At 34.1% G+C, this 22,254-nt stretch overlaps 3 protein-coding genes, 2 long non-coding RNA genes and 1 pseudogene across 7 annotated transcripts; 3 read left to right on the forward strand and 3 right to left on the reverse strand.

Annotated features, from left to right (window-relative positions):
• Window positions 1-1,772: 1,772 nt before the first annotated feature.
• LOC111799717 lies at window positions 1,773-4,921 on the forward strand (annotated as a pseudogene).
• An 850-nt stretch (window positions 4,922-5,771) lies between these two features.
• LOC111799711 (glutathione S-transferase L3-like) lies at window positions 5,772-9,524 on the reverse strand. Its single transcript, XM_023683162.1, has 10 exons — window positions 9,423-9,524; window positions 9,211-9,288; window positions 8,810-8,870; window positions 8,610-8,696; window positions 8,080-8,178; window positions 7,875-7,977; window positions 7,718-7,794; window positions 6,870-6,977; window positions 6,119-6,199; window positions 5,772-6,002 (listed from the first exon to the last, which is right to left on the reverse strand). Exons 1-10 carry the CDS (start codon window positions 9,434-9,436, stop codon window positions 5,997-5,999), a joined length of 714 nt encoding a protein of 237 aa, XP_023538930.1. The 5' UTR covers window positions 9,437-9,524; the 3' UTR covers window positions 5,772-5,996.
• A 2,413-nt stretch (window positions 9,525-11,937) lies between these two features.
• On the forward strand, window positions 11,938-13,165 carry LOC111799715. The gene is made up of 3 exons (XR_002815878.1): window positions 11,938-12,288; window positions 12,836-12,985; window positions 13,064-13,165. It is a non-coding gene; the product is annotated as an uncharacterized LOC111799715 (long non-coding RNA).
• Window positions 12,564-14,755, reverse strand: LOC111799709 (probable protein phosphatase 2C 38). Of its 2 annotated transcripts, XM_023683160.1 has the most exons (5): window positions 14,648-14,755; window positions 14,020-14,487; window positions 13,522-13,889; window positions 13,172-13,408; window positions 12,564-13,057 (listed from the first exon to the last, which is right to left on the reverse strand). In XM_023683160.1, exons 2-5 carry the CDS (start codon window positions 14,297-14,299, stop codon window positions 12,836-12,838), a joined length of 1,107 nt encoding a protein of 368 aa, XP_023538928.1. In that variant the 5' UTR covers window positions 14,300-14,487; window positions 14,648-14,755; the 3' UTR covers window positions 12,564-12,835. The 2 variants fall into 2 exon arrangements, with proteins under 2 accessions (XP_023538928.1, XP_023538927.1); XM_023683159.1 differs by having other exon boundaries at window positions 14,020-14,712.
• A 15-nt stretch (window positions 14,756-14,770) lies between these two features.
• LOC111799713 lies at window positions 14,771-22,157 on the forward strand. 2 transcript variants are annotated; one of them, XR_002815877.1, is made up of 3 exons: window positions 14,771-14,846; window positions 19,588-19,982; window positions 21,618-22,157. It is a non-coding gene; the product is annotated as an uncharacterized LOC111799713 (long non-coding RNA). The 2 variants fall into 2 exon arrangements; XR_002815876.1 differs by lacking the exon at window positions 14,771-14,846 and adding an exon at window positions 17,705-17,779.
• LOC111799712 lies at window positions 18,755-20,658 on the reverse strand. The gene is made up of 3 exons (XM_023683163.1): window positions 20,555-20,658; window positions 20,194-20,314; window positions 18,755-20,081 (listed from the first exon to the last, which is right to left on the reverse strand). The coding sequence occupies exons 1-3, from the start codon at window positions 20,587-20,589 to the stop codon at window positions 19,551-19,553; spliced, it is 687 nt and encodes a 228-aa protein (XP_023538931.1). The 5' UTR covers window positions 20,590-20,658; the 3' UTR covers window positions 18,755-19,550.
• Window positions 22,158-22,254: the final 97 nt, after the last annotated feature.

The raw sequence follows: 22,254 nt of genomic DNA on the forward strand, positions 1-22,254 counted from the left end.
CAAATTATTTACAATTGGGCTTTTTATCTGTTGAGCACATTTTGGGCCTTGTTGGGCTGAACCACGCCAACCGACGTGTCGAATGGGTAATTCCCCTTAGGTCGCGGTAGTTGGGACCACGTCGGGTCATTTGACAGACTACGTGGCATATATTTCATATATTATATTATTTTATTTTGTATATAGACAGACAAGAACAGAAAAAATATCATATTCAAAGTTTAAACTTAAATTATAATTAAAAAAAAAAAAGTTAGAATTTTGTTTTTCAAATTAATTTTAACATTTTATTAAATTCTAATTTTCTCAAATTTGTAATTTATCATAAAATAAAATTATAAAAATATAAATTGAAATATGAATTTGATTTTTCAATTAAAAAGCTTTAAATTTTCATATTAATTTATTGGTTTTGAAGAGATATTTCTTTATTCAAATAGAATTAAAACAAATAAGATTCTTTTAAAAATTATTTTATTTCTCTCTCTCTTGAAGTGTTCAACATATGAGAGAGAAAAATGATTAACTTTAATTATTAATTAATTTATTCTTAATAGACAGACCAATGAGACAAAGGTTCAAAATTCCAAAAGCTGTCGGAGACAAGATGATTTCAGCAACAACAATAAGAGGCAATAATTTAGTTGACTTATTTTATTTTATTTATTTACAATAAATAACACATGTGCATACATAAAAGCCAGTAATGCAAGCCTCATGTCGCATTTGAGAGAAACATTTTAAAATTGTGAGCGAAAAAATACATTGAAAATAATTTTTTAAAAAAATCGATATTATAAGCTAAAAACTAATAAGGAAATATTACAATTTTAATGACACTGTTGGATGATGAAAGTCCCACGTCTGCTAATTTAGGAAATGATAATAGGTTTATAAACAAAGAATACACTCTCCAGTATATGAGGCATTTTGAGGAAACACAAAGCAAAGCCACGAGAGTTTATGGATAATATCATAACATTGTGGAGAGTCGTGTGTTCGTCTAACAGACACATGAAGAATTGACAATTAGTTCTGTACTACCTTCTTTTTGACATTTTAGTCCAATAAAAATTTGAAATGTTTTAAAACATGTCCTGAATTTAAATAATTTAAAGTTTCAAATAAATGAAAAAAAAAATGAAATTTTAATTTTTTTTTTCATGGGTCTAATGCATTAGTTAGATATTCATTAGATCGGGGTTCGTTAGGTTTGGTGTAATGTCAAAATCGAATTAAGCTCGGATGGGTTTTGGTGTTGGCTCGTGGGTTTAGTTTGTACGTTGTGGAGCTTCATCAGAGAAAAGATGTAAGATTCGGCACTACGAACACGATTGGAGAGGGAAGAGACTTCTACCCGAGGAACGAAAATGTTGATGTAGATCATGAGAATGACGAGAATTATGATCACAATCGCACTCTTTTAACAATAGAACGTCGATTGTGTAGCACTTATAAACAAGTTAACTGGGTAAAAGTCGTAATTCGGGGACAATTTTGATGTATGGTCGAGTCTCGAGACATGTTATGAGAGAAAATCATGAACGATAATTTTTAAAACTAGGAATAAATAAATTAAAAAATCTAAATTTATTTTAAAAAATTATTTATCATATTTGGCTTATTTTCACATGACCGTTAGGGCGTCCAGATTCAAGCACTCCTCATTCTAACGTCAGTGCTTGCGATTTTTTAATTTAATTTAATTTAAATTTTTAAATATTTTTAGAGGTGGGCGGTTGTAACGTCAAAAAAGTCTCAGCTTTCTAGCATCCTATTATGGTTCCCTATAAATAATCCTCACTCGCACTGAATTGGTTAGATTGGCGTCTGTTCTTATTAGAGTATCTCCTCCAAGTATCGCGTTCCGAGAGTTAAATTTTTCAGGAATCATCTCTCGAGGAACATCCATGGCTGCCTTGTGAGTATTCCGAGTTCGGGAAATGGATTTTAGCATATTTTTGTTGTTTTTTTTTCTTCTGGTTGATGAATTTGATTCTTGTTGTAGCGTGGAAGAGGTTTTACCACCGTCGTTGGACGCCACCGCGGAACAACCTCCATTGTTCGATGGAACTACAAGGTTCGCTCGGATTTGCCCTCTTTATCTGTTGAAATCTCTGTTTTCCGTCGATTGCATTCTTTGCCCTAAATTCGCTCGCATTTAAGATTTTTTTTTTCCTCTGTTATTTGAAGGTTGTATACTGCTTACATTTGTCCATATGCTCAACGTGTGTGGATCACAAGGAATTACAAGGTTTGTTTATTGATTGTTGGGTTGTGAGGTCTTATTTTATTGCCCAAATGTCATGGTTGCTTGTGTTTTTGTTTGTACTTGTTAAGAATTTATCTAAAAAAAAAATTGAACACATTCAATAGCTCAAGCTCTTAGGTCTTGTGATAGTTTAACTTGTATCGAAATAGAGTGTTAAAAGTTGGTTGGAGTATATTCATTATCTATCAATAGATTTTTGAATCATTTGTAAGAAACTAATGGCGCGAGAATTTTTTGTTTTATTATTAGGGTTTAGGTCTTATTGGACAACGGCGAGGTTTGGATCTTGAATTTTATCTATAATATTCAGCAACTTGCTAAATCTTGTCAGTTTCCTCTCCATGAATATAATATTAAATGTATCTTGATGCATCAACTCATTCTTTTGGATTTAGTGGTAGTTGATTATCTTTTTTTAATGCTTACTTTCTCTTTCCATGGATCTAATTTCACTCTGAAGCACTTAGGTGGCTCTTTTTTTTTTGGGTTTTGTACATTATATAATTTATTACCACCAATTATCATTTGCTTCTTCTTCATTGGATGCAGGGATTACAAGATAAAATTAAGCTAGTTCCTCTCAACCTTTTTAATAGGCCTGACTGGTATAAGGAAAAAGTATACCCTACAAACAAGGTGATTCATGTTGAAGAAAATCACATTCTTGTTCCTTGTTCCATTTGCTTGTTCCTTAGTGATTGAAGATCACTGTTGAGTTTCTTCTTATCTTCAGGTGCCAGCTCTGGAACATAATGGGAAAATTATTGGAGAAAGTATTGATCTGATCAAATATGTTGTAGCAACTTTGAAGGACCTTCTCTTCTCCCTGATGTAAGTAGACAGACAAAGTTTTGTTAGCTTGTTTTGTCACTAAGCATATATTAACATTTACTCGTTGGTTTATTCAAATCAAATTATAGGATCCTGCTAAAAAGGAGTATGCTGAAGAGTTGATATCCTACAGTGATACGTTTAATGGTGCAATAATCTCTTCGTTTAAAGGCGATACTGCAAAGGAAGCAGGTAAAACTTTTCAACTTGATCACTCTTTTCATCCTGTTATGAACATTGGCTGATTATACTACAAACTCTGTTAGGTGCTCAATTTGATTATTTGGAAAATGCTTTGCAAAAATTCGATGGTCCCTTCTTCCTTGGAGAAATCAGTCAGGTAACTTGACCTTTCATAAGCCCTGGTTCTGTTTCTTTTGAATTTCCAAGTCATGATGTCAGGAGTTTTAGGAAAGCTAACTAGTTTGCTGTGTTTTAAGTAAGTCATGCTTAAAATTTACAACGGGAGTTTTTGTTCTTTAGGTGGATATAGTATACATTCCATTTGTTGAAAGATTCCAAGTTTTCTTATTGGAAGCTTTCAAGATTGACATCACAGAAGGAAGGCCTAAACTAGCTGCATGGATTGAGGTGCGTCGTATGTTTAGATTGCATTCTGATAGTATCGGTAGCTCGGTGTCGATAGTTCTGATAAAGCTTTGTTGTGAAAATAAATGGTTTATCCCATACTTACCTAGTTGTTGTTAATTCTGTCACTTCTCGAATTCTGAGCCATCTTTCAGCCTAAATTAGTATGTCTCTGAAGTCCCATTTGCCCACTTTCTTGTTCCTTGATTTCTTGGCTTCCTTTCAATCAAATTGATTTGGAACTCTGGTAAGAAATGCTCCGGAATAGATTCTAGTGATTTCAAAGTGATCGAACTAAGAATTACTTTTAGAAACATTTTATTGTAATTTGAACTTTGTAGTCATTTTAAAGAAAATGAAACAAAAACCAGAGCCTTTTTAAGTAGGGTAAAATAAGTTTGTATCTTTGAACTTTCCGAGTTGAATTAATTAAAACTCTATGCTGATAATTGTATGATTTAAGAGTCTAAATTTTCTCTATGTGAATCAATTTAGATTCTTAGTTAGTCCGTTGGAAAGTCAATTATGCATAATTTTGAAACTATCGTTGTGTCTCTCATGAATTTTATTTGCTCTATCATCGCCAATTTCTCTTCGAACATCGATCTCTTTAATGATGAAAATTTGAATTTTGTTTCATATTAGCATACTAAGCCTTTCTTATTCTCTAACATGTTCATCTGCACACACTTCAACCCACAATCCTCAATCCTCTTCCACTCAAATCTTCTGATCTGGTTGTACCAAACGAACCTTTGCTTCAATTTCATCTTTTCAATTACATCATTGTCATGAATGTCAATGTACTTTTTGTTTGTAGGAGTTCAACAAGAGTGATGCTTACAAACAAACAAAAGCCGATCCCAAGTTGGTCGTTGAAGTTTATAAGAAGCGATTCTTGGTAACATTTGCTTTGCTACACATCTTGCATATAAATGCAATTTTCCTCAAGAATCTATCATCTATGCTGCTTTGTTAACATCTTTTTTTGTATACAAATTGTGTAAGCAGGGTTAAGAACGAACGATGGGGAGGTTGCGTGTTGCCGTATAATAAATAAGTCGTTCGACGCGTCGACAGAGAAATTTCGGCATTTATACTTGTGTTTGCTTTACATGTAATTCGGATGTCTTATGAATGAAATTTGAGGCATTTAGGAGTTATCATGATGTTAAATTATAGACCATTTTCTTTTCTACTTGGTTGATAATATGAACGTGTAAATTGCGTGAGAATTAGTGAACCCTAGAAAAAGTCTAACCTAAAAGTGAATTAGGAAAACCATCCATTATTACTCTTAAATTGGATTTTTTTTTTTTTTTTTTTTTTTTTTTTTTTTTTTTTTTTTTTTTTTTTTTNCATCAAAATTGTAACTCAACTTTTACAGTATTTCAAATTTTAATTTACTTTTCATAAAAAAATTGTTAAAAACAAAAATATTCTTATAGGATAAATTAGAAAATATGTACCAACTACTATGAAAGTTGATTTTTTTTTTTTTTTTTTAATTGAACTTAATTTTATGAAATGTTTGAGTTTTATTGAGCTTTGAAGTGTTAGACGAACACGACTCTTGACAATGGTCTCATTTTGCTTTGGGCTTCCCCAAAAGGCCTCACACCAATAGAGTTAGTATTTTCCCTAAATTAGCCGATGTGAGAGTTTCATCATCAAACACCTTCCCTCGAACAAAGCATGCCTCCCCTTAATCGATGCTTGACTCATTTGAAGTTTTAGTCATTTTTTACTGCCTTCGAGGGTGCTTGAGTCCTTTTTTTTTGGAGTCCTTTGTTCGACATTTGAGAATTTACCAATCTCTTGACTCGACTAAGTTTACGGCATGACTCTGATACCATGTTAGACGAACACGAATCTCCACAATGATATGATATTGTCCACTTTGAGCATAAGCTCTCATAGCTTTACTTTGGGCTTTCCCAACACGAGAGCTTCCCCAAAGCTCAAAAAAGAAAAAAAAAATAATAATTATGAGAAGTAAGATATTTTGAAAGTTGGGATCAATTCATCTTTAAAATAATATATATATATCTTATCATTTCAAAGGGACTCAATTTGTCGATCATATAAAATTCAACTTATACATGCAAAAGTAGAAATACATTTTATTGTCAATTTTATCATTTCTTTATTCCAAGCTTACACATACTGATGACATAAAAATACAAATGGATCAAAGTCCACTTACATTCAGGCAACACATAACATAAGCAATTAAACATGTGAATTTGAATTTCTCAAATTAACACTATCAAGCCACTTATTATTGTACTCCAAGTTGTTGTTCTTAAGCCTGAAAACAACAAAAATAACATTGTATGAGCATCATAAGAAGGCTGTAGCAATGAGAATATTATCATACAAAACAAAAATGTAATTACAGAAAGTTAGTGTTAAAGCATATGGTACCATGAAGCGAGTCTTGTAAAGTTCAACAATGGCTTTAGGATCATGTTTTGTTTGCTTGTAAGCATCAATCTTGTTTAACTCCTGCATCAACAATACTAAATAATTGAATAAGGTTGCACTAAGACATTATCTTCGTTTTTTTGGATACGAACTTCGTGGTGATAGAGGAATATTTATAATAGAGGCTAGACAACGAGTATTCCTATAATACAAGACATTCTTCAAATATCTAGCTATTCTACTCAATTCTAAAAATAATACTTAGAAACTTCTAGACTATAAGCTCTCACAATTGTTGAGTATTATCATAAGCTCTCACAATTGTTGAGTATTATCCTGTTGGGCTAACGATGATCTTTGAGAACTTTTTGATCCCAAACTTTCACAATTATAGCAATTCTCCATTTATACTTTTAAATATTTTGCTCTCAATCCCCAAATTATTCTAAATTATTTGGGACTTATCGCTAAATTTTTATATTATACTTAATTGAAATAAAAAACCAATTATTTATGAACTTGATGTCAAACTCTCTGTATGCAGTTTAAAATACAAGTCATATAGCGATAGGATATGATATGGAACTATATGTCGTAGGTATATATAAAGTAGAGACTAGAACATAAGCCTTGAATGTATACAAATTAAGATAGCATAATAAAATTTAAGTTCAAAATATATTAGAAAAACATGATTAAGTGTTTCCAGAAAAAGTATTTCACTAAACAATAACACAGTTTCAGTTATTACCTCAATCCATGCCGCTAGGTTAGGTCTTCCTTCTGTGATATCATACTTGAAAACCTCAGTTAAGAAAACATGGAACCTTTCAATAAATGTGATGTATGCAATGTCCACCTGAAGAACACAAAAACTCAGTTATGGAACGTGTGGTCGAAGTTTAATCTTACTGGGGCGTTTGAAGTGGGTGAAATTTTGTTTTAACCTGAAGTTTTTTGTTTATGTTTATTATATGAGATATCCTAAATTTCAAAACTTAAACAATAAAGATTTGTTCCCATCAAACAATATATTTTTTATTTCAATAATCACCTATGGTCTGATTTAGATAGTTAAAGACAATTTGTTGTTTATGATCATATGAAATTGAATGACATTTTGTAGGAAAAAATCTTACAAAAAAAAAAAAAAAACCATATTTTGCTAGGTTTCCTAGAATTTTGAATTACGATACTTAACATCAAAGTTTAAAATGCAGATGTCGACAAAAACATTGAATTCTTACTTTTATAGAAATATCAATAAAATCTGAATTTTCATGGATAATCCTTGAAAAATTATAAAAATATTTAAATTAACAAGACTTAAATAGCGAGCCCTAAGTAGATTTCAATAGTAAACACTATGCTCAAGCTCAAAATTAAAGTTGATAAGTTGAAGATGTTGGCCAAACTCAACTCGACCCAATTTAGGCTAAATGCCTCCCAAAGTATAATGAACGAGACACTTTTAGTGTGTTTTCATGAATCATAAGAAGTGAACAGTAGTACGGGTGTAGAGAATAATTGAGGAATGGTAGGCCATATATACACTCATAGATATAAGATAAAACAATAAATAAAATAAAGTAAAATTACCCCACTGAATTGACCCAAAAAGAATGGCCCATCATCAAATTTTTGCAGAGCAGTCTCCAGGTAATCAAATTGAGGACCTGAAGAGAAGTTCTTGAAAATCAGCTCTTGTTGTAACAATAACTAAAGAAAAGACTAGAGAGAGATGAGGGGCCTTTACCTGCTTCCTTGGCTGGGTCACCCTTAAATGAAGGGTATACTGCCCCAATAAATGTGTCAGTATAAGCTAGCAACTCTTCACCAAATTGTTTTTTAACAGGATCCTATAATTTGAATGATAGAAGTACTTTCAGTGTTTTTGACAGTAAAGCCATCTCAATGAGCTTAAGAAAGGCTACGAAGCAACATAAATTTTGCCAACTCACATCTGGGAAAAGAGAAGGTCCTTCAAAGTTGCTATCTATATATTTGATCAAATCAAGGCTTTCTCCTGTAACTTTCCCATTGTGTTCCAAAGTTGGCACCTGAAAATAAGGGTTTAGGCAAGCATTTCTCTCAAGAAAACTACATAGTTACCATGTTTAAATCCTATTTAATTTGGTTCCTGAGTACTTTTGCATTTTCGGCTAGCTTACATTGGATCTTGACTAATTTTAAAGAACTAACTGTTGGACTGATTTTGTCTTTTTGGTCTCTTGCAAGTCTTGTTTTGTTTCTACTTTCAAGTATTTATTTTAGTTCAATTTTTATCAACATTCATCTTGGTTCTTAGCCATCAAAATTACCAAGCCACTTTGTTTTCAAGTTGGAAACAAGATTTAGGTCATAATTTAAAACACGAATCTATGTAATGTCACAGTGACATTATATGTGTATCAAACCAGGTTAGACTAAAGTTCAATGACAACCAAATCATTTAATCGTATAAAGAGTATGAAGACCAACTTGAACTTACCTTGTTTGAAGGGTATACTTTTTCCTTATACCAGGCAGGCCTGTTTTGAAGGTTTAGAGGCACTAGTTTAATTTGATCTTGTAGTCCCTGCAGCCCCCCAAAAAAACAAGAAGAAAAATGATGTCCAAAAACAAAGGAGAAACCAGCAGCTTGTAAGTAGAAATCTCAGGCAATAACCCAGCACTGAACAGAGAAATCACCTTGTAATTTCTTGTGATCCAAGCACGCTGTGCAAACGGGCAATAGTAAGCTATATACAACCTTCAGAAACAGAGCCACAAATTGCAGAATCTTTGGGTTAGAGAATTTCTCCAGCGACAATCCATATACAAATTAGCTTCGGTTAACAATAATTTTCGTTCATAAAGTAAGAATTTAATCTTTAATCTTTAATCTAATTTGATATCTGAAATTGAATACATAGAAATTTAGTTCTTCTAATCTAAAATTATAACGACATAGTTCTTACCATATAAAATTTTGTTAACATTTAACATGTCTCTTATATATACAAGATGATCAAATGTGTTTATTATGTATAAGTATCGAGACTAAATAGTTTTAGGTTACTACATTGTTACTTAACTAGCAAACAACCAACCTGGTAGTTCCGTCGAAGAGTGGAGGCTGTTCGGCATCGGCCTCTAATGACAGCGGACGAACTTCCGGCACCACATTTCTACAAAAACACAAGGAAATCAAACAACCAAAACACAACCAAATAAATCATAAAAAACAACAACAAAAAAAGAAACTAAAATCCAGAGATGAACATCAACGAGAAACTCATTTCTTCCATCGTGAAATACTCACAACGTAGTAGCCATCGATTTCTCCCGGCACGAACTTCACGGCGGTGTTTGCTCGAAGATTTTGAGGGTGTGAGTGTGAGGAGGTTTTTGGGGACTGGTGAGTATGAAAATGGCGGGCAAGAGCCTTTATATAGGCCACCGGAGCACAGTCTAAAACGGGAATTCGCAAGCAGTGACGTGGCGGTCGAGCTGGCGGCTGAGTGCTTAATTTGGTGAAAAATAAATATATTAAGAAGACCAACTCCCAAGCAAAGTGGATAGCTTTTTTCTGTTTTTTCGCGATTATTTTATTATTTATTTAATTATAAAAAATGTTTTCATAATCATTAATTTGATATGTTACGTCTCTGGTGACATAATTTCAATGAAATTATTAATATATAATTATATTTTAATTAATGGGTTGATTAAGATATATTAATTTAATAATATTATTTTGTTTGTATCTCCTCTCATTTTTTTAGTTCTCAATTAAATTAATATATATTTTTTAATAATTTTAATTTGTTTCTAATATATTTTATTTGATAATTATATTTGTTTTACGAAATTCACTCTAAAAATCCATCGTCTAACGGCGTTTCATATCGGAAAATGAAAAACGCCGTTATTCCTCTGCCCGGTGCCCGAAATACAAACCGCCAAAAAAAATCGAACCGCCAAAAGTATTAGAAACCGCCAAACCGGTCAGGCGTTGAAGAAACGGTACTGCATCGAAGAGCTCACCCTCTTTATCGCGATTCTAAATTTCGCGAAGGTCCCGATATTCGTTCTTCAATGGCGACGGATTTCTCAGCAGAACTGAGAGAAAAAAATCTTCCAGGATCGAGACTAACCATACGGCCAGATTTAGGATTCGCAGTCGCTGGTAATGGCAGAGTTGATCGACAGCAAGATTGCCGTTTCTCCGATGTCGGGTATTCCTCTTCAGCTGTTCTCACAGCTACGAAGGAAGGCATTGAATCTCATCGTGCTGCCGTGGGGAGAATACCGGAGTATTATGCTTCTGTTTTTTATATATTCAAGAAGATCCGTCGTGCAGAGCGGTTCGGGATTCCTGTACGTTTGTCGTAGGCTGAAAAGCGATTCTCTCGAGCTGAGAGGTGATTTTGCGGTTTCGTTGCATTGTTTCTTTTTCGTATGATTTGATGTGTGTTTGTATGCCTAGGCTCTGAGCAGTGGAGGTGTGTACTATTCTATTTTTTCCTTGGCTGAATTTCATGTTGTTTCATGGATCGATAGTGAATTCATCAACATAATTATTGCATTTGTTCGCGAACAGGATATTCTATATTCTCATTTTTTTCGAAGTGGATGCAGAAGATAGTTCTGAACATTTTCGCATTTCATTTTTTTTTGTCTTACTTGAATTTCATGTCGTTTCATGGTCGATAGTGAATTCATTGAATTCATCAACTGATCAATGCATTTACTTACGAACAAGACTTTCCGAATTCTCATTTTTCGAAGTGGACGCAGAAGATAGTCCAAAGCTTCTTCATATCGCATCCTTTTTTCCTTGTTTTCCTGTCTTGTGTCGTTGGATAATTTAAAAGCTGCCGTTTCGTTTGTGAACTGGAAATTTTGCAGGTTCGCCATTGATTCAGATGAAATGGCCAAAGCACAGAGGAGCTGAAGAGAAAGGCAAGAGCAGAGAGATTCTCTCTTTGCTATATTACTATCGTGTTACAGAAATTTGTACCATTCATCTTTCCTCAGTTCGACTATCTTTTCTGTTTTTCAGATTTGAGCTATTGACTTTGTCTATGTCTACTGACGAGGAGGCAAAGAAGAAAGCTCCGCTGGCCAGATTTGCTCCATTTTCATAGAGTATCCTTTGATTCAATAAGAAGCTATAAGTCTTATGTTCAATCAAACTATTATCCATTTAACCAATTGGACAAGCCGAGCTCTTAACCAGTAACCATTTAGTTCCTCGTATCCTGAACCTTTTTAGTTGAAGGATGCGGCCATTTGTTTTGTTTGAAATGTATAATATTGGACTCCATTAGACGGAGGTGAGGTTAAAAATGTCCAGAACTGTTCCCTCTTCATCAAAATTGAAGGGTCCACTAAAATTACTTAGACTATCATTATCCTCGTTTTTCCAATTCTCAAGCAAGCCCTTTTGAGTTCGATCCAAGTAAAATGGTAGGAAGGGGGATGTACCTGTTGTTCAGTAATCAATCTAGAGTGTATAATTCCTGATTCTGTTTTCGGGAAGTACACGATTCTATGGAAAGCACAACAGTGGCCTCAAAGAAGTTAGTCCAACCGTTTCATGCATTGACGATCAATAGATTTCTGATTTTCATCTTACAGACCTTATTCAACTAAATTTACTTGGAAGTTATCTAATTAATTTGTTTATCTTTTGCAGGTTCAAATTGATTTTGTCGCTGATTTGCTTCTTTCTCCATATTTACACACTGAAATCTTGATGCATAGTATTACTATTGTCAACCAGGGCCTTTTTTGAGTCGGGGAATAAGATGTGACGACATGAGGAGGTTTGAAACCATTCTTTCCTACAGAACAAAGTGTTTAATTTTTTTTGTTGTTGTTGCTCTTAAGGATCTGTCAGAGGGAAAAACTAAAAATTTTGTTGATTGACTGAGACAAGGTGAGCAATTGAAAATCAGAGGCTTCCTTAATTCTCAGAATGCATGTATATCACCTGTTGCTTCTTCCTCTATCCCCATAGCAGTTACTAGCACAAGGTCTCTGCCCTCATCATTTTGCTGCTCTGGTTGTTATACTTGAAAAAGTATGAAATGGCAGGGCTCTTTGGTCATGATCGAGAATGGCAGACGGAGCCCATAAGTGTTTAGGATTGCTTCAAGGACCTTGTGACTGCTTACACTCTGGTTCGTTTATCCCTTTTTTTTCTTCTCAATTATCACTTGCTAAGGGTCTAGAAAAACCTTCAATAGCTTGTCAGATGGGGCAAAAAATGACTAAACTTTTCTTGTAAAGACTTGGCTTTCACTGTATGTTTCAGGCTTGCTTTTCTTGGGGAACAGAGTACAATTAGACTTATTGGTGAAGGTTATATGATATTATAGGCCTAGTTCATATATATGAAATATCATTATTTGCTTATCCTACAGTGTATCAGCATTTGTATGCCTGCCAATCTATACACCAACTCTCAAAACGAGAGAATATTACATGTTGATAGTAAATATCTAGACAATGTGGAAAAACAAGATTTACAAAGATGAAGGATGTAGTTTCATTTTGTTACATGAAGAAACAATTTACGAGCTTTGTACATTTACGTCCGTCATCTTCTATTTTACTTGCCAATAGAAGATCTTACAAATTAATAGATCTTTCTAAGAAGACTGAATTTTCTAGCTATGTTTGTCAATAAATTGAGAATGATATAAAGACGTTAACAAAGTTTACCAGCTAGGAATTTTCGGACGAAGGGAGACCTCCTCTGATTGACAAGGAACAAGGGGAGGGCCTACCATTGATCAAATGAGGATCTAAGAACACAACTACAACAGAAATGTCATCGTGAAAATGCCTTCTCACACCTCTATCTATCTTTTTCAGGTCTGAATATCTCATCTCTCTTTTTTTAGCTGCTTCTCGAAGTGCAGCCTTGACAAGTCTCCTTGCTATTCCCTGCAGTTTCCACCAAGTTGAACCATAAATTCAAGACAACTTTGGCAACGAATATGAAATGAGATAGTCATCAATTCAATCAACGTGGTGGTTTATGAGAAGATGTGTTCTTACATTTCGAGAATAGCTGTTGACGATGTCAACAGCCTTCTGGTTGCTAAGGTGCTCCCACAGGCCATCAGAAGCAAATATGAGATATTGATCGTCTGGGCGGAGTTTGTGCACCAGTATTGATGGTTCTGCACTGAGGATTGGTACGTAAAATGGCTCAGGCAGTTGAAATTTAGGCGGCAGAGGAGGTCTGTTGAACTTCGCCTTTTTCAAATATGCATCGCCAATGGATCTTGAAACCTGCAGGGGTAAGCTTTTAAAGATTCAGAACTCTAGAGGCTTTCCATATATTGTTTCACTTAACAATTTCAACAGCTACACTCTCAGATTTCGAGAAAATTTCAGGAAATTACCTGTATGATACCTTTAACACGCCAAACATTGTGTTTTAGGATCACAATCTGAGGATCTTCTGGATGAACCATCCGAAGTTCATCTCTCACTGATTCTATGCCCGCATTGTGCTCTGTGGACAATTGAATGGCAATGATTTCTTTAGTGGCTCTCTCAGTTCTCCCGAGCACTACTCGCGAATCACCTGCATTGGCAATATATAGCTGTCCGTTGCATATGATCCCCACCAAACAACATGATCCAGCAGATGCAATCTTTGGTTCATTAAGCCACTGTTTCTGGACGAGAGAGAGAAATCCCTCTTCTGTTGCTGCAAAAGCCTTCCTGATAACGTTTTCCGATATGTTCTGGTGCAAAGATGCATATCCTGCACTTCAAAGAACCACAAAGACACATCACAATAAGCTCGTGGGAACTTAAATTCCTGCATAATTCAAGAACCAGAAAACCAAAAGAAATCAGCTTGTACAATATTTGGAATGAAGATGAGAACCAACTTTTGAGATTGCTGAAGAGATTGTCATTGACGAACCGTGAAGCTTCAGTTCCACCATGACCGTCATAAACTCCGATGAAGGTCCCCTGTGGACCTGGATTGGACATACTCAATGCCCCAGATTCAAGCTGGCTTTGATCTTCCACCACATTATTAGCTTGGATGACTGCCATGGAGAATTGTCCATAAACATGGTGCCCCAGATCCTTAGACCACAACAGTCCATCGACTCGTCCGTTCGAATCACCATCATCATGGGATTTCCAGCAGGGTTTAACCATTTTTTCTAAAAGGCAAGTCACTGGACACAAAATTACAGGAGTTTCTGTTTCATGTGTATCATCCAAATGAGCCAGCAATCAAAAAATTCATCATCCCAGATCAAGAACATGACCAAGACCAAATCTCAGCTCCACGTTTTGTTTATACTCAACACTCACAACCGTTATTCCTGATAGCACGAACCCCCCTATATATCCAGACACCATTAATATGAACAAATTTTCGTTTTGCAGATATAGACCGGACAGGTATGGGCTAAAATAACTGCAAAATGTCCTTTTGAGACAAGAAAGCAACAGTCTTAATACAAGTTCAGAGAATATGGAGGTGATGCTGGTCCTGTGTACCTTGAATCTGGGATTTATGGGTTTGGCCCTTGCATCTGTGTCATCTTCCAGGAACAGACTGAGCTGTAAAAGCACATAATGGTTAAGAAAGTGGCAGCGTTTGGTCTGAGATCAGAATGATCAAAAAGGGAGGGAGAGCCCAGCCGATTGGAATCAATGAAGGTTTTTTTGGAAGCTTTTCAACAGAGGATCGAGCCGGGTTAGTTTCTTCTTCTCTGTGCTTCTTTTCTTTTCTTTTCTCCTTTTTCTTTTTTCTTATGCGATCTAGCATGGGGATAATAAAAACACACTAAACAAACTACAAATCTGACATTGTTGTCCCTCACCCCTCCCCCAACCCCCCTCCTTTCTTGTCTTCTCTCTTCTGTATTTTCCCCTTGCCTTCTATTTTCTGTATTGTTTTTTAGACCAGTGGTGGGCTTTTTATGGATTTGGGGCCTTCAGCCATTTCATGTCTACACTGCAATTATGAAAACCTCTTAACTGAAATTTATGAGCAAAACCCCCCATTTCTAATCGCCTTATCATCAAGCCATAATCCACTCTTTCAGGCAAACTTTCGTCATCTAAATCAGAAAACCCCTCTTTTTATTACCCATTTCTGATCTGCAAATTGGGTTTTTTTTTTTTCATTCCTTGTAAATCCAACAATCTCTTTGCCTTGCCTTGCCTTGCATTTTCTCCTAATAATTTCTTTATTTTTTAAAAAAGAAGACTTTTCAAAGTGGGTTTCAGCATTGGTTTCTTTCATTATCCCCCATCTTATTAGGCTTGGTAGTATAGAGATCAGGACATTAATGAGTTAAGCCTAAGCCTAAGCCTTCCTAATTAGCAAAATATAGGAATTGATTGAACGAGGTTTTTGGCTCAATAAATCAAAATTCTAAAAACTGTATCTCTATTACAAAGCAACAATAAAGTGGTTGTGAAATTAAGTCTGATATGGCATTGCATAGCTGTCAGCATGGCCGAGCAATTATGAAAGAGAGAGAGAGATATAGGGAGAAAGAGCTGAGAAATAAGTTAAAAGAGAAAAGGATAAAAGTGGGGAAGGGAATTATATTCTGTCAAATACAAAGCTCATAATTTGTCAATCAAAAGTCATACTACAGATTCGAGTGTCGTTTTCATCCTACTTATAAAATTACTTCTTTTAAATTACAATTTATTTTAGGGTCTTTCTTTTCTAATCGTACTCTTATCCGACATAAAGAAGAGTCTCTCTTTCACATAATTTTTCCATATGGTGGATTTCTTCTCCTCTGTTCATTATTTTTCTTATTATTTTTGGTTGATTTAATTTTTTTTTTTTTTGGGTAAATACATGTTTTAGTCTCTAATATATCATTTTTTTACCCCTAAATTGCCTGAATATTTTAATTTTGTCTCTATATTTGAACATTTTTTAATTATATGTTACTGTTAAAATTGATTGATGATAAACATACGATGCCAAACCGCTATCGAGTTTTCTAATCAATCAACTAACAAATTTGTTGCCAAATGAATAAAAAAGAAATTTTCATTTTGACATATTAAGGAAATGAATTTTCTTTTCTTATCTCTTAGTCTGAAATTTGGAGAAGTAAGAGCCAAAAGAATTGGAAATTATTGGCTGTAAGGATTTTTATTTATTTATTTATTTATTTATTATTATTATTATTATTATTATTATTATTACCTTTTCCCTTTCATTTATCATTTATTTGGAAAGTATCTGAAAATTATTTGTATTTTAATATTTATACAAAAAAAAAAAGTCTAATTTTTTGGTAGTGATGTGAACATTACACCAACCAAAATGAGTGGTACATGCACAAGGCCCTATTTCTGGGATCATCTCTGGATCTTATTGATCATATTGTCCTCTTAGACCCCCACCCCCCTCTAAATATGCAAGTATTTAGCTTTTTGTACACGCGTTTGCTTTCGATACATTTAAAATGAGTCGTCTTTCGAAATTGGAAAGAGTCGTCTTCTAGATGTGTGATTTGAATGGCCTAAGTTATCCTTGTTGCATCCAGCTTTAGATGAATTGTCATTAGTTTAAAGTAATGTCTCGAATTGACCCGATAAATAATTATTTGGATTTGGTAAGGAAGAGTACATTAAATTAAATAAATAATTTCGTTTGTTTGCAAATGTAATTATATTTCATTGACTTGAAACTATGTAATTATATTTCTTTTTTGGTTAAAATTTACAAAAATAGAATAAATCTTATTTTGGTATGTATATATATATATATATATATATACTAAGAAGCTATTCTAATTTAGGCTTTGTCTTTTCAAATATACAAATTTAGCTATTGTACTTGTTTATACTTTTCAGTTTCGTGTTAACTTTTCTATATATTGAAAAATATTATTCAATTTTTTTTTTTCTTTTTGAAAATTATTATTATTAGGTTCTTAAAAGTTGAAGTACAAACTAACATAGATTACTAATTTTAATGTTTTATACAAACCAAATTTAGACATTTTAAAGTGCAAGAACTAGAACATCTTCATTTTTAGATAGTGATTAAATCAACGTCATCATTTTCGAGCATGACATGAAACCGTTATAATATAAATATTGAAAAGAAAATGATTTCATGTGGGCACGATGATTTTGCTTTGTGTCCCAAAGGAAGCTTGGTTTTTTAAGGCAATATGGGATGTTACACCCTCTTTTTTATGATTGAAAAGGCGTCTCTACAGTTGTTTGGTGGATGTCTTGCTTTGAGCTCACAAACATTCATGTTGCTGCCCTCTTCATCTTGTAATGCCTTTCACATCACACCTTCAAAAACTTCTATATAAAACCAATAATCCCCAAAAAAAAAAAAAAAAAAAAAAACGAAGGGTTTAAGGGAATCAATTGATTAGAGCTAAAATTAGAGGTTTCGATTAAGATTTGCTCGAGAATGAGATGTTTGAAAATGAAAACTTTGAAGTTTAGATCTTTGAGAATGAACGAGTTTATGTTTGAAAGTGTTTGTGAATGAAATTTGTTTGCATGTGAAAAGGTTAAATCTAAGTTATTGTTTTATTCCTTTCGCTTTCGGGAAGGGAGGATTAAGAAAATCCTATTGATTGGAGCTTTCTCCAAACCTTTGGGAAAAGCATGAAAAAAAAGGCTCGAATGGTACGATCCCTCCGTCACCTCAAAATGAAATGGAAGATCTCGTAGTTCTTGGTCTGTGAAGATACGTTGTTAGGTGCTTCGTTTTATTTTTCCATTGAGGTCGAACCTAAACCTGTGCTCGAGAGATAGCTGTCCATATACTGATAAGGGATGTATGGATTCTCGAGAAGAGAGGAGCCGAGGTGGTCCCCCCCGGACCGCCCGGATCCCACGAGTGAATAGAAAGTTGGATCTACATTGGATCTCACCTGAATCGACCCATCTATCCTCTTAAGGAGAAGTTTGGTTTCAAACCCCGATTCAAACAGGAGAATCGACCCATCTATCCTCTTAAGGAGAAGTTTGGTTTCAAACCCCAATTCAAACAGGAGAATATGTCATGCTAACGTGCCTGGTTAAAATTGAAACAAAATGGTTGATAGAAAATAAAACAAATTTNGGTTTAAGGGAATCAATTGATTAGAGCTAAAATTAGAGGTTTCGATTAAGATTTGCTCGAGAATGAGATGTTTGAAAATGAAAACTTTGAAGNTTTTTTTTTAATTTTGTATTTAATAGTTTGGATTTTGTATCCAACAAATAATAATTCAATGTTGAAGTATGTCCAGAATCTAGTCATAGGTAAAAAGTGAGGTAAAAGAAGGTAAATTGAAAATTGAGAGTAAAAAAAAAAAAAAAGTAAAAAAGAAAATTTACTGCGGAAACGAGTAATGATATCCATTTTGTCATTGTTATGTGGGTTGGACCTGATGGGCTTTGCTATGAGGCCCATCTACAAATCCAAAATCTCTCTCTCTCTATCTCTCAGTTCAAACTGGGCTAACTTTCATCATGTTGAGTTCACAGATCTTCATTGAGCGTTGNAGTTTAGATCTTTGAGAATGAACGAGTTTATGTTTGAAAGTGTTTGTGAATGAAATTTGTTTGCATGTGAAAAGGTTAAATCTAAGTTATTGTTTTATTCCTTTCGCTTTCGGGAAGGGAGGATTAAGAAAATCCTATTGATTGGAGCTTTCTCCAGACCTCCGGGAAAAGCATGAAAAAAAAGGCTCGAATGGTACGATCCCTCCGTCACCCCAGAATGAAAGGGGCGATCTCGTAGTTCTTGGTCTGTGAAGATACGTTGTTAGGTGCTCCGTTTTATTTTTCCATTGAGGTCGAACCTAAACCTGTGCTCGAGAGATAGCTGTCCATATACTGATAAGGAATGTATGGATTCTCGAGAAGAGAGGAGCCGAGGTGGTCTCCCCCCAGACCGCCCAGATCCCACGAGTGAATAGAAAGTTGGATCTACATTGGATCTCACCTGAATCGACCCATCTATCCTCTTAAGGAGAAGTTTGGTTTCAAACCCCGATTCAAACAGGAGAATCGACCCATCTATCCTCTTAAGGAGAAGTTTGGTTTCAAACCCCAATTCAAACAGGAGAATATGTCATGCTAACGTGCCTGGTTAAAATTGAAACAAAATGGTTGATAGAAAATAAAACAAATTTTTTTTTTAATTTTGTATTTAATAGTTTGGATTTTGTATCCAACAAATAATAATTCAATGTTGAAGTATGTCCAGAATCTAGTCATAGGTAAAAAGTGAGGTAAAAGAAGGTAAATTGAAAATTGAGAGTAAAAAAAAAAAAAAAGTAAAAAAGAAAATTTACTGCGGAAACGAGTAATGATATCCATTTTGTCATTGTTATGTGGGTTGGACCTGATGGGCTTTGCTATGAGGCCCATCTACAAATCCAAAATCTCTCTCTCTCTATCTCTCAGTTCAAACTGGGCTAACTTTCATCATGTTGAGTTCACAGATCTTCATTGAGCGTTGAATTCTCTCTCTGGCCTGCTTCAGATCATTAAGAACTTCAATCACCCGTTCACTGATCACCAGCTTCATCTCGCCGGTTTCTGCTTCTTCCGGAGAGTTCACGGCCACAAGTGCGAGTGAATCGTTAACGGAATTGAATTCATCTCCACTATTTTCGATCTTTTCTTTCGAAGATTCGTTGGAGCAAATTTCTGAACCTGAGGAACTCGAGCTGGTAGAGCCTCGAGCATTTGGATTCTCTTCGTCTGAATGAGAAATTTCACCGATGGTCTGCGAATTGCTTGGGAGAGACGTTGCTGTGGTTAGGGTTTTCGGTTCATCGTCATCGCAAATTTCCGACGAAATTGACGGTTCTGAGTTCAACATCGTGAAAGAAAGGTTAAGTGATTCGAGCTTTTTCTTCAGTAATTGAAGCTTCTTTTCTGCTTTTGTTCTCATTTGATTCTGCTCTGTGATTTGCTTCTCTAACTCTGTTGACTGCAATATGTTTGATAAAATGCTTGAAAGAAATACAATAGGGAAAATGGACCAAATTATGATCTAAAGTCGATTAGAGTAAAAATGAGGAGAACTTTGGCATTGGTAGTACCCTTTTGCCCATGAGCTCTGCCTCCTCTTTGGCAAGTAATGATGCTTGCCTCTCTGCCAGTAATCTTCTTCTCAGGCACTCCATTGTTTTCAGAACTTCACTTCCTTCCATTGTGTTCCCACTGCCACAAAATGCACATCAAAGTTTAGAGAGATAGGTACATAGCACAAAACCCACATCACATTTTAGAGAAAAAGATAGATAGCACAAAACCTATGTCAAATTTTAGAGAGGAGATAACACCATTTTAGAGAGAGCGATAGCACAAAACTTACATCACAATTTAGAGAGATTGGACAAAACCACTACCCAGATCAGAGTTTAAGTCTAGAGCAAGAGAAAGAGAGAGAGAGAGAGAGACCTCCATTTGATGTCCATCTTGGTACTATGTGCCATGTTCTTGGCCTTGGAACAACTGCTTGGATTAGATCTCAAATAGTCAAAAAAAGTGGAAAGATGAACTCTCTTTAACAATTTTTTTTTTAAGGAACTTTTTTGAAAATCTGTCTTCTTCAGATGCTGGAGATCCTGAGCAAATCTGGCATCTGTTTGGTAATTCCATCTTGATTCATCTACTTCCAAGTTTAAACATTGTCATTTATTCCATCCATTTATTGATCTTTAAATACCAAACCCAACTCAACCCACAGTTCCCAATCATAGACATTCTGCTCTTTCAACAATAACAGCAAAATGCAAGAATGCATTAAATATCCTTCCCTAGAACTGGTTCCCGGCTATTTCACACAGCTTGGATTGAAAGGGAATTCAAGCTCAAGCTGGACCAGAAAAGTATCTGACCATGAATGATAGAAAGAATATTGGAAATATAGAAAATGATTCGATTTATCGTAACTTGATGATTTACGACTCGTTTGATAGTGATTTTGTCTCTAAAAATTATGCTTATAAATTGCACAATTCAATAGATTTCTTTGTTTTGTCATCTGTTTGTGTTTGTTTTTTTAATTTTGTGATCTGAATGGTGATTTTTTTTTAAGCTTGAAATTTTAAAAATTCATTGCATTTGAAGTATACAAAATTATTGACAATATTTGAGATTTTTTTAATATGTAATTAATCTTACAACTATTTTTATTATTTATAAATATATTATCAAACCTATTTTGACCAATTTTTTTAAATTGAGATCTTATTTTTAAACTTTCTATCAAACACATCTTTAAAAATACTAAAAAATACAAAATACAATTATATTTTATTTATTTATTTATTGAATCTCTTATTTTTAAAAAAATTTGTTTTTATATTTCAAATTTTATTCGATATATTTAACTTCTTGTTAACATAACCATGGAATAATTATAAATTATCAATTGAAAACTTAGGGGAGAAGATACCTATCTTGATATCAATGGTAATTCATTTAAAAGAAGAATTATATGTTAATTAATGTTCTGTAGGGTAAGAGAAAAACGACATGTAGTCTTGTTTCCAGTCAAGAAGTGGGCCCAAACTACGTAAGGTTCGCCGACATTCCGAAATATACCGTGTGCGTTTACTATATTCCAAGAAAAACGGTGTCGTTTGTTACTCCCATCGCCTCGGCAAAACGAGGTGTCGGCACACGTGATCCTGTCTCTCCCCAGCTAGATGAATGCTTCCTCGGTACGTTATCTTCTTCCCTTCCAAACGATATGTCGTTCGTAAGGAATTAAGACCTTATTACTAAATTAATTGGTCCTAATTAATGTTTTAAAATTAAATAAAATGGTTGAAAAATCATATTCATTTCGAGGATAAAGCTTGCTAATTTTCTAGTCATATTATATATATTCAGCTAGAGAACAAAATTTTAAATTACTTGCACGAACTTTAAAAGGTAAGTATACTAAATAAGACTATGGATGCATTATGGAATATAGAAATTTCTTCTTAGCTTTCATTCTATATGTGGATATGGTTATTGATAATTATGAAAAATACTTCCAACTTTACTTTTATTTCTTAAATTTTTTTATTCTTTCAAAATTTATAATATTACTGACATATTATTAATAACTCAATACTATTATAATAGTAATTTATTAGATTGTTTGG

This window comes from Cucurbita pepo, chromosome LG08, assembly GCF_002806865.2.
Source record: "Cucurbita pepo subsp. pepo cultivar mu-cu-16 chromosome LG08, ASM280686v2, whole genome shotgun sequence".
NCBI classification, from domain to species: domain Eukaryota; kingdom Viridiplantae; phylum Streptophyta; class Magnoliopsida; order Cucurbitales; family Cucurbitaceae; genus Cucurbita; species Cucurbita pepo.